The 12407-nt window shown below is 38.8% G+C and overlaps 1 protein-coding gene across 2 annotated transcripts in view; it reads right to left on the bottom strand.

Annotated features, from left to right (window-relative positions):
• Positions 1-206: 206 nt before the first annotated feature.
• The window catches only part of WWTR1 (WW domain containing transcription regulator 1), a 159083-nt gene continuing 146882 nt past the window's right edge, over positions 207-12407 (bottom strand). For both annotated transcript variants that reach the window (XM_084875960.1, XM_084875959.1), the window contains exons 5-7: positions 10469-10602; positions 8274-8386; positions 207-3552 (exon numbers count right to left, since the gene is read on the bottom strand). In XM_084875960.1, coding sequence (XP_084732086.1) covers positions 3368-3552; positions 8274-8386; positions 10469-10602 — 432 coding nt within the window. In that variant the 3' untranslated portion in view covers positions 207-3367. The remainder of the gene's footprint in view (positions 3553-8273; positions 8387-10468; positions 10603-12407) is intronic.

Raw genomic sequence — 12407 nt, 5'->3', positions numbered from 1 at the left:
AAAAAATTCTAGAGGGTCACTTCAAATAAAGGATTCTTAGAATATTCAAAAACAAGCATTTGAGCAAAAAAAAGTATTTGCCTACAAAATTTTCTTTCTTTCATTCTCTGCCAGGAGGGTTGCATAAGCCTCTCTTTAGTACATTACCACCCAAAGTTGTCAGTAAAAGGAATACACACAAATAATAAAAAGACAAAGGCTCTATGTGGAAACTCAACTGTATTTATTTTTCTTTTACAGAATCAGAGAAGTAAAAACCAGTACCAAAGTCCAGGTAAAATGGTTTGATCTGCCTGGTTTGGCTGCATACTCTCTGTACACATAGCATTCTAAATTAAAAATAAACACATTATAAAATGTAGAAGTAAATTTTGTAAAAAGTTAAAGTACTAGCACAGAAATGATGTAGTGTGTTAGGGAAATGGTCTGTTAATGGTCCATTTTCCCAATTAAACTAATCTACAATTTATTTTATTTCATAGAAGTTGTACTTTCAGAAGTTACTTCCTAATTATATCATGAGACAACAACTCGTAATTAGCAACACTCCTATCACACAGATCACCTTCTTCTACTGAGAGCTTCTCTGCCACCCTGGGAATAGCCCATCGGCATACTGTCTTTTCCCCCCCTGTTTTACGTGCTCCTGGTACACTGTGTAATCAGTGAAAGATGGCATTTTCACATCCTAAATACTAAGGTGAAACACTAAGAATTACTTAGATTGAATAGAGTTGCAAATAGGTTTTAACAATGTATTTACTTCAAAAAAATGTGTTTAATGGCGGGGGAAGGGATATCTAAAAAGAAAGATATATGAAATTATTTTCCTATTTCAATTTTAATATGCCTTTTCTATGGCAAAACTGAATGAAATGTTGAAGTTGATTGATGTAGAACTAAAAAGACTAGATATTCTGGCGGTTGTTTTCTAATAAGAAAAACAGTATAAATAGCACCTTATCATGATCCTGCAGGGTTTTTAACACTCACAATAATAGGAAGTAGCCTTTAAAAAGCTATTCTTACATAGATTTCTAGTTTTAGTGTTCTTTAACAAAGGCCATATTTTATGGCCTTAATAACAAACACAAAAAATTATATCTGGCTTTATCTATTAGTAAGCACATAGTCAGAGTCCATATTTAATTCTGAAAAAAATATTTGTTATGTTTATTAACAAATGTTTTACCTAATTTCATTTAAAAAATTCTAGTGTTTTCTAATGCCACAAGCTTTTTAGGAAATTATTTCTAAAAATTGATATTATAAATCATTGATATTTTAACTACTTTAGGGAAAAAAGAGGAGTATCTGTTTCTTTTACATTTAATAACCTGAAAATGAATCTATAAAAAATATTTTTTAAAAATACAGTAACACTGCTCAGTTTTGTTAGGTCCCTTGTTTGTTTTTTTCTTAGAATATACAACTCTTTTTGCAATTATTGCTAACCCAAGAGAAAAAGGAATAGTGCTTCCTACAATTTAGTAGCAACATAAACATCACCCCCATCTCTCTTGGAGCACTTGGAGAGAGAAGAAATAAAAGGAACTTAAACCAGGGGTCCTTCAGGAAAAAGAAATCACTGTGTTGTGTAGGAAGCACTGCAGGCTCATGCCCTGATCACCTGCTGCTCAGCATCAACACGGTCAGGGCTCCATCCCTGCCCCTCCCCCGCCACCTAAAGTGCACTGAAGCCTTCTTTTCTTCTACAACAGTCTTTGGGTATAAAGGCTGTAGTTGAAAATCGTTGTTTTGTTTTGGGAGTGCACTGCTCATACCTTCTGCCTGTCTTGCTTTTGGGATACTCTAGTTTGTTTTTCATTTCACAACTGGTAGCCTTTCCACTACATTCCATAACTTTACTACTTCATCTCTGACCTTTTCACGTGCTTTCTCTCCAACAAGATAAAAGGTACTCTGCCCATCTATATTCTGATAGATTGAAAGGATCTCAATTAAGATCCCAAATGAATAAGTCCCCTTGGGAATTGAAAGGTTCCTCCCAGAGACCTCAATTACTGTCTTTTAAAAAAGATATTAAATTCATATACATATTATAAATAACGTCAGTTGAAAATACTAAATAGAGGACTTCATTGGCAGACAGAGTGCATACCAGGTGAACCTGATGCACTCTCTCAGTCCTTAAAAGCTAATAAAAAAAACATTTTTTGGTTACATAAGAGGTACTGAGTACATATTTCATGCCTTTTTATACCAATTATAGCAAAAGGATTAAGATAATATACTTAGGAATCACTTTTACTGAATTTAGAAGCATATGCCTCCACCACACACCATCTAGAGGGCATATTTTAAAATGTCAGTCAAAGACCTGCTTCATCCTTCAAACAGTTTCATAGATAAGACTATTTTAAAACTTGAAATCTTAAAAGCAAAACTGACAAGGCTTCAGAATTTAAAAAGCAATAGCTTGCTGTGTGTGCCATTGGACTGAAAGCTATGTGTCCTGATGTTTTCAGAACAATTTCAAAAGACAAAAATACAGTTGCCACTGATTCATCAAAAATATTTGCCTGCCCTTTGTCATCAGCTACAAAATATAGTGCTTCATAAAATAAACATCGATTTCTAAGCAGCAATATTTTAAAAATATAACTTGTAATTTTAAATGTTTTGTTTAACAAATGGTCATAATTAGTAGCAAATGGGTATCATTCATAAGATCCGCAGTGTAGGGACTATGGCATGCTGCTGCGGCTCTCCCGCTGGAAGGACTAGCTATGCACATACTATGCCCAAAATGATGGAGCATAAACTACAAGAGGACCATGTGTGCCTTTGTAAATACAGAGTAAAAAGAGTCATCAGAACCAGCATGGATTCAGCACTACATGGCATTCCATACAGCAAAATTTTACTATCCATATGATGATTTTTAAAGTTCAGGTAAATATTTAAAGGATTTAGTACTATTGTCATCAATAGTTTTAAAACAGTAAATCAGGTCTCATTTGGGATACATTTCCTGGACCGAGCCAACTGTCAGAAATCACTGCCTGTGTCATCTTTTTATGGTTTATAATCAATTGATGAAAAATTTCAACACCCATAAAGCTTAGTCATGGGGCTACAGAGAGAAAAACAGGTACGCAATTCTGCATAACCCACCACAGGAATGCAGGCTTGCAGAAAACAAAAATAGAATATTTATTTATGTTTAACTTAGTTTACTGTCAATCAAATCCAGGCAATGATTAAACTGGCCACATGGAAAGGAGGGAGCATGAGTCATGGGGGCAGAAAGCGGTTCACCTGCAGACTTGCTCTGCTCCATCGATTTTCCCAAGAGGCCCAGGAAATGTCAGGTCATGGCTGCACACAGGTTACCATCTACTGTCTACAGCCAGGTCAGAAAGGGCTCGCTTTTGTTCAGAGCAGACTCTACATCATTGAAGAGGGGGATAAGATCTTCAGATTCCAGAGTTCCGAGGTCCACATTGGTTCCTGGGAGACAGTCCAGAAAATCAGGGAAACGGGTCTGCTGAGGATTGATGTTCATGGGTGTCTGCCCTGCGTTTTCCCCTGCAACAGAATGAGAAGAAAACATTTTCACTCCTTTTTCAGGTTCTTGAAAGAGGGTCAATTCAAATGTGAACATAACTCTTGTCTTCACCTGTGCTATGCCTACGCGGAAACAGATTACGTTGCTATGGGTATAAAATATTTCATCTCTGGGCAAAATTTCAGCTACCACACTGACTCTGAGCTGGTGATGCTCGTCCCTGGGACATGCAGAGGTGCCAGGGGAATCCGCAACTGTCCTGGGTCGACATGGGCCAGAGGAACAAGTCCTGGGAGAGGGTAGGCACAGGTGAAGGCCCTGGGGGTCTGACCTATGACCTGTGTCTTCCCCCGAGACAGTAGCTGTTTTGTAAAAGAGTGGAGAGGCCCTGCCTGTAAGAAATGCCTTATCTCAGGGTGATAATCTAGGATTTAATTGTAAGCTTATATGTACCCATATCCTCCCTTTTATGTTCAAAGATAATAGTGAGGAGTTCCTTTTAATGGTGTTATTAAAAGGCTGTCTTCATTGAAGGCACTAGGGATCAATGTCAAAGCATTTTATAAAGTGGGTTCTGCAGACCATGCCCCTCCCTTCACTCCACCCCCCACACCATCTGCCTTTCTCACAATGCAGGAGGGTCACAATGCCTGTGAGCTCAGGAAGGTTCTGAGATGTCTTGCAGTGAAGAAGTCTGCTTTATTTTGTTTCAGTCACTGTTACCTAAGCTCATGTAATCGCCTAACCCAATTTTGGCAGAACTTATATCCTGATAGAACTAGAGTTTATAGAGACATGAATGACTCTCATTTTCACCTGCGCTATGCCTACACAGAAACAGATTACGTTGAGAAAATGCTGTTCTACAATAAAATTAAGTGACTGGGGCTTGACATGAGGAATTCATGTTCTTTATGAATAATAGTGTAAGAGAAAATGTACTAACCTTGTGTCCATAGACTGACCTTTTTAACTGTGTGGCCCTAGACATACATAACATGTTATGTATGAGATGTCTGGCCCTGTTTACCCATATGAAGTTGATATTATAGCGTCATCTTCACAAAATAGAGTAAAGCACCCATGGCTCTGGGTACTATTCACACAAACTCATATATATACAAAAATACAATAAATACAAAAATACAATAAAAGTTTGTAGATTGTGCTTAAAGAAAGAAAAAATCTTAGAACTCAATCACCGTTGAATACAGAATATTAGAACAACTAGTTAATGTAAATAGCCCCAAACAATTTTCTGAAGGAATACAATATACCTCAAAATTGAGAAACACTGATAACTGAGGCCCACTCCCACCACAGCATCTTTTTTACGAAACTCATTACATTAGCTTTTGTGTCATAAAGTGCAGTAGTCACTGCAAAGAAATTCACTATTCTGACTAAAACTGCAGAAAATTCATTTTAAGCATATGAATTAAATGTTTTCCAGGGAGAAAAAATATATCCTTCCTAGTAATGAGGGAAACATAATTCAACTTTATTTGGGTGATAGCAAAGCTTCATGTCTTTTCTCATAAAATATCAATGCTTCTTGGCAATATTTTATAGGATTTTCATTGCAAAATACAATGAAAAATTAAATCAAGTTCAACCACATATTGAAAAACATCAAAATAGAAAAGAAAATCCAAAATAATTTTTCAGCCACTACAATATAACAGATTGGAAGTGAGGTCCAAAAAAGTTACCTGCCTTGAAGAATGATCTAAGTTGCTAACCTTTTTTTTCCTTCATCGCCAATTAGAATCATTTATCCCTATTGATTTCCCATTTTAATACTTTCTAATAACTGGAGAATACATTGTTTTAGCCAACTAAAAGCTCTCTGTTTTAAACAATTCCTCTTATCCTTTCTCCTCAGACATGAAAGGCATGAGGAAACTAGTTAAGGTTCTTTGTTGAGGTTAACAATTTTAAATTATTTCTCTTTGGAGCAACTTTGTAATCTCGTAATCTTTTTGGTTTTTGCAGTTTTATCCATTTAAAAAGTGGAAGAGACAAAAATCAGGCAGTTCTTAAAAGGGTGTGATTATTTCAAAATATTCTGGAAGGGTCAGTTACTTCCCAGGCTTTGCTCTATACACTTAGCTGTGGTTTTGTGTGCCTTTCACAAGGAGACTACTCGGCTGGCTCACTTCCATTCCGCATATAGTCAGTGGATCTAACCCAGTGTTTTTCAACCTTTCTTGGGCAAAGGCACACTTGTTTCATGAAAAAAATCACGAGGCACACCACCATTAGAAAATGTTAAAAAATTTAACTCTGTGCCTATATTGACTATATATAAAGTAATTCTCTTGAATAGGAATCAAATAAACACAAAGAAAGTATTTTATAATTACTTTATTATGAAATATTAAGTAAACAAAATAGTGAAAAATTATAAAATTCTTGTCTTGTCTGCACCTACGGCACACCAGGCAACATCTCGCGGCACACTAGTGTGCTGCGGCACAGTGGTTGAAAAACGCTGATCTAACCGACCTTTCTAGCTACACTGGACCTCCACACACCCTCAGCCTCCCCTTATCTTGTTATGGGTAATTAAATTCCTCCCCTGAGAGGGCTTATCCCCATTTCATATAAAGCCTTCAGAGAAGTGCCTCACAAGTCAGTGGGCTGACAGTCACCTAACCAGTGTACCCTGGAGCCCTACCATTTATCAAATTCCTTTGGAACCTTACCTCAGCCTTCTTAGAAGGAGGCCAGGCTCTGTGGTCTCATGATTCCTCACAGCTCTAAGAAGTGAGCACAGGGGTCCCACTTTACAGGTGAGGAATCTGAGGTGCGGGGAGGTGACAGCACTCACCCAAAGTCACTGGCAGGAAGTGGGAAGCAAGAACTCAACTTCAGTTGCCTGTCTGCAAAGACTGCTTTTTTCAGGATACCACTTAATTCCACATTCTCAATTTTAAAAAGCCATAGAATAGACTTCATCTATTTTAAAAAGCTATAGAGTAGAATTCAACTTTTTTTTTTTTTTTAATGTCAAGCTTAGATTTAGGTCTCCTTAGTCTTTTCTTATTTAACTTTGCCTTCATTTTTACTGGCTTCCCAGTGTTCAAAAGATGAAGCAAACAATTATTAAACACTAGAGGCCTGATGCATAAAAATTTGTGCAAGAGTAGGCCTTCCCTCTCCTAGCTGCCAGCACTCTTTCCTCCAGCACCGGAAACCTGGCCTTCCCTCCTCTGGCCACTGGCAGGCCCCTGGGACCTGGGCTGCCTCCTCGTGCTGCTGCAGGCACCCGGGACCCAGGCTGGCTTCTCAAGAAGGACATCCAGAATGACACCCAGAAGACGTCTGGTCTAATAAGTATATTACCCTTTTATTATTATAGATAGGAAGGAGTCACTCCAAAGAGGGCAAATAAATCTCACATTGAAAAGGAGAGAAAGATGAAGGAAGAGAGAGGGGGGGGGGGGGGAGGGAGAGGCTAGGAAGGAGAAAGCTGAAGTAATAAATTAAAATATAACAAAACAAACAGGTCAAACTATTCCTGTGTGACTTCTCACAATACAGCTACACAACCCCCTAAACATTCACATGACACTTGCTGGAGACCTGGGAATCCTCCCTGCGCCCACACTCCTGGCAAGTCTGTCTCTTGGCTAACCGATAATTCAGAGTCAGATGGGAAGAGCAGACTTCGACGAGCAGAGTGTGACAAACACAAGCACTGCGGACAACAGCAGTGGGAAAACCAATTATTTTCACCACAGAACAATTCCTTTTCTATCAGTCATCAGAATAAAGGAGAAACCTGCCTAAAAACTCCAAATAGTGGACACCTCTACTATCTTTTATTTTTTATTCTAGATAGCTCTTGGAGTTTAGAATTTTGATAATTAAGTCTAGATTTGGCTAATACGTCCAAATTCAGTTTTTCAAATTGAAGGCCTTACTCCTTGAATAGACGAGGAAAGGAGAGGTAACAGGGAAGCCAGCAGAGGACTGGCCTGCAGGCTGGGGATTAGGGTGAAGTCACCCAACTCTTCATTTTAATTGTGATTTGGAGCTGACAATTTAGAATCCTCTGAGTTGCTTACCTGTCCAAATGCCCACAGCCAACTGCCCTCCAAATGCAATGCTGGTATAACTATAAGCAAGTATTTTCTCAAGAGAGAAAGTGGCTTATTTGTTATAACTAAGGACCAAACATATCACTATTTCACTGGATAAGAATGACAAGCAGACAGTGGTGTTCTGATATGATGGTGAGGAAAGGGCTATGTGTAGCAAGAACAGCAAACAAAAGAGAGAGAAAGAGAGAGAGAGAGAGAGGAAGAATTGAAAATCTTGTGCCATATAAAAAACTATATTTGTATAAACTATTGGGGGGGGGGGGGAGATAGAATTTATTAATAGTGCTTGGGGCCCAGCTGGCATGGCTCAGTGGTTGAGCATCAACACATAAACCAGGAGATCATGGTTTGATTTCTGGTCAGGGCACCTTTCCAGGATGCGGGCTCCATCCACAGTAGAGGGAGTGCAGGAGGCAGCTGATCAATGATTCTCTTTCATCATTTATGTTTCTATCCCTCTCTCCCTCTCCTTTCTTCTCTCTGATATCAATTTAAAAAACGTATTAAAAATATTTTTTTTAAAGTGCTTTGTTGAGATTAAGTGTTTCTGGTTGGATTCCAGAATGGAGATGACTATAAAGATGATATGAAAATGCAAACTCATTACAAGTACTTGCAGGCTTTGCTCCTACCTGTGTCCATCTCATCCACGTTGCTGAGGAAGTCCTCCGGGGTGGTAGGGACACTGTAGCACCCTAGCCCCAGGCCACTGTCGGTGCTCTGTTCCCTCGAATGATATGGCCCCCTGTAGAGAAAAAGTGGAGGAACATCAAGGTGAGCCCACTACAGAAATCTCCAAATTAAAGTACAGTCATAAAAACCTAACCTAGTGTAATTCTGTCATTTGGTCCAACTTTCCAAGTAATGAAGAGAGGCATAATTTGTAGCTCCTTTTAATTTTTTTTGAAACATACATCCCAATATCCATGAAGTTAATAAATTATAAGCAAATAAAATGGACTGTTCATAGTAAATTGATTTCCTTTTCATCTTAAAACAGTAATTTTTTACTGTTACTCTACATATTCTATATAATAAAAGCATTACTCTACATATTCTATATAATAAAAGCCCAATATGCTATGTCTGGTCAGCCATTCAACCAATCAAAATATAATATGCTAATGATATGCTAAGGCTGCTCAACTGCTCGCTATGACCTGCACTGACCACTAGGGGGCAGACAGTCAACTGGTTGACCGGTTGCTATGATGTGCCCTGACCACCAGAGGGTAGATGCTCTGACCAATAGGTAGTTTGGTGCTGGGGTCCAGTCCATTGGAACTGAGGGAGATGGGCTGGACACTCCCTAGAGCCCTCCTGCGTACCTTCCCGGCCCCAATCCTGTACTGGTGGGATCCCTTGGCCTGGCCTGCACCCTCTTGCAATCTGGTCTGAGGAACCCCACCCCCCTGAGTACACAATATAATAAAAGGTTAATATGCAAATTGACCAGTCACTATGACATGCACTTACCACCAGGGGAGCAGCTCAATGCAGGAGCTGCTCCCTGGTGGCTCCGCTCAGCCAGAAGCTGGGCTCACAGCTAGCAAGCACAGCAGCAATGGCAGGAGTCCTTCCCGCCTTCATGGCAACACTAAGGATGCCTGACTGACAGTGGGAAGTGGGCCTAAGCCGTCAGTTGGACATCCCCCAAGGGCTCCCGGATTGTAAAAGGGCGCAGGCCAGTCTGAGGGACTCTCTCTGAGTACATGGGTTTTGTGCACTGGGCCTCTAGTCAAGTATAATAGCATTTATGTAAATTAAAAAAAAAGAAAAGAAAACAGTGTTGAACGCTGCTTAGGGATGCACACGTTATCAGGCAACCAGAAGCATAAAAGCATGTGTGATGAATATGCAGTGACAGGAATGAGTTTAAATATTAACTGTAATGCTTATTTCAAAAATTAAATCTATAAAAATATGGGAAATCTGGGTTTGGGGTACATGGTGAGTCTGACATTATACTTTATATTTTTTTGAACATTTGAAATACTTTAAAATCAACACTTTAAAAACTTTCCTTCATTATTTTAGCTACTGTTTGTTTTCACCTCTTTCTATTTTTTATAACATTCATAATTATATTTGTTTGCCAGTATCTTCTGGAAGGACAGAAAAGGCAGAGGAAATAGAACCCTACCCTTTATTTGAGTTTAAGAAACTAAGGTTAACTACTTCTGCTCATGAAGATATTCTTGACTAAATTATCTTTCCCATCTGCTCTTATGTTTTCTATTTTAAAACATCATCTCTTTTTTTTTTTAATTAATTTTATTGTAAAGTAATTTTAGAATCACATAGAAGATGCAAAAGGAACAGACCCTCATGCACTCTTCCCCTGCCTCCCCAAGGACACTTACGTAACCACAGGACAAGGATCAAAACCAGGAAACTGACATCATATAACACTATTAACTGAACTACAGACCTTACTCACATTTCACCATAAACATAATTTCTTAACTGTTAAGTTCTTCATTTGCCACATGGCAGGCTTCCCCTCACCCCCTTACTAGCTACATTAAACCACAAGATTTTTCCAAATAATTCTGTGCAACACCATCCCACTGAAATAAGTTCATTCCCATTTTTAAATTATTGACTAAGGTTTCAGTCCACGTCATATGACCAATTTTTAAATTTGAGATTAAAAAAGAAAAGTAGTTAACTTCCTCTGCTTTTATTTTTTCTGCCACTACTTGCTGCCTCTATCCTCACTCTAGCCTCCAAGCTCCCCACTGTTTCCCACACACACAAACACCACCATACTCTAGATCACAAAATAAAGAAAGCAAAAATAAGTGGTCCCTGAATATTAACTTACCCATTGAGGAAAGGATCTGAGTTATTATTAGTGATGGATCTCATGTCTGGAGTCATGGCAGGGGGGTTAACAGCAGCCTGAACCGTGGCCAGAGTCTCGGCTTCCATGGGGAGCTGTCTACAGAGGGCAGCTTCCTGCAGAAATATGCCAGTCAGAGGGAGAGACAAGAGTTATTCCCTTAGTCTCAGGATCAGAGCAAAGTATACTTCACATGAAAACATTTCACCAAATACAAAGCACTTTACGTTAATTGCTAATAAGTCAAAATTATCAGGAAATCAAGTGTTCTTTCTCTGAAGAAAGTCTTACAGGTGAAAGACGCTTCCTCACATTCACAAAGTTAATGAGAAGCTCAGCTAATATTTCTTCTCAGGACACTTATGGAGCAATGTCCCATCCTTAACAATTGTTTAAATGCCCAAATCTTAGAAAAGCCTCTCAAGGCACTTACTCAGAGACAAGGCTATTTTTATCTTAGGGATTCAGACCAAACCTCAATCAATCAAAGCCATTGGACTCCTCTGCACTAGCAGGTACATCTGGTCTTTGCCAGGCACTGGCCAGTAAAACTGTGGGATTACTGAGTTCAAACTCTACATTAAATCATAGCTGGCACTTTTAGGTCAGTAGCCAGGAGAGCAAAACAATCAGTTAAAAACTTGTTTGTCAATCAGTTGTTCTATTAGACTAATTATTTTGTCAAGGACTGAAATGGCTGAAGGTTAGGGAAACATGCAGACCTAGTCCAAATCCCTCTGCTGAATGAATTTTTGAGAGCATCTGCATTTTATTAGCAAAAATCAGAATGCTAGCATTATTTTTTTAAAGCTAATGTTACTTTGCCAAGAGAGCCAACCTGAAAGTTATGGATTTGACTGAAATTACTTTATCTAGGTATAACTACCAGGGAGTCTCTCCCATTTTGATAATCATAATCAGACATCAAATTTCTTTCAAATTCCAGAGAATAGTTTTGCTTGTTTATACTTCATCCAAAATCAAGTCTAGGCCCTTTCCATATTTATGCCTATTAGTTGCCCACTTTCCAGGATAACGCCTTTGGTCTCACTGCCCCTCAACCCCTTCTTTCCCCTCCTCCCCCGCCTACAATGGCAAAGAGAATATTTAGGCCATGTAAGTTACAATATCTTTGTTAGATCTGTTCCAGTCTTAATATGCTATGATTTCAGAGAGTAACTGCTGTCTAGACAAATCTAGTGAAGTCATCGGCTATAAAAATTTTCGGTTACTAGAGTTCACTGCACTGTTACTAGGAGTTACAGTGACATGTTTCTCACATATGGTGAGGCTGACTAATAAGAAATTGCATTGCTAACATACACTGAAATTAATGCCCTGGCTAGGAAGGGCTCCTGGTTCTTTTGCTAATTTAGCTTGCAAATAATCTGAATACTTAATTAACACAAATTTTATTCAGTTAATCCATAAAAAGCAAGCAAACAAAAAGAAAGGAGATTTTTTAAAGTTGATTTTAATCCATAATCCAAATCTTGGAAATACCTCTGGATAAATATAGAAAAGTCTGTTGGTCCTTACATGGCAGGCAGTGTGCATTGGAAGCTTATTTCCCAAACAAAGCTTACCCAAAGGCTTCACAGGGTTGACCAACAGTGACTGAACCTGGTGTGAGGAGCCTAGAACCCACTAACCCCTCACATACACTCATACACTAATAAATGTGGGTTTTACCCCCGAACTGATGCCCTTTTATTATTTTTAATGTATTTTTATTGATTTCAGAGAGGAAGTGAGAGGGGGAGAAACATAGAAACATCAATGATGACAGAGAATCATTGATTGGTTGCCTCTTGCATGCCCCCTACTGGGGGTCAAGCCCGCAATCTGGGCATATACCCTTGACCGAATAGAACCAGGGACCCTTCAGTCCACATGCCAATGCTCTATCTATTGAGCCAAA

Source organism: Pipistrellus hanaki (genome assembly GCF_964339955.1).
Source record: "Pipistrellus hanaki genome assembly, chromosome: 2".
In the NCBI taxonomy this organism is placed as follows: domain Eukaryota; kingdom Metazoa; phylum Chordata; class Mammalia; order Chiroptera; family Vespertilionidae; genus Pipistrellus; species Pipistrellus hanaki.
This window is presented reverse-complemented; position numbering and strand designations above follow the sequence as displayed.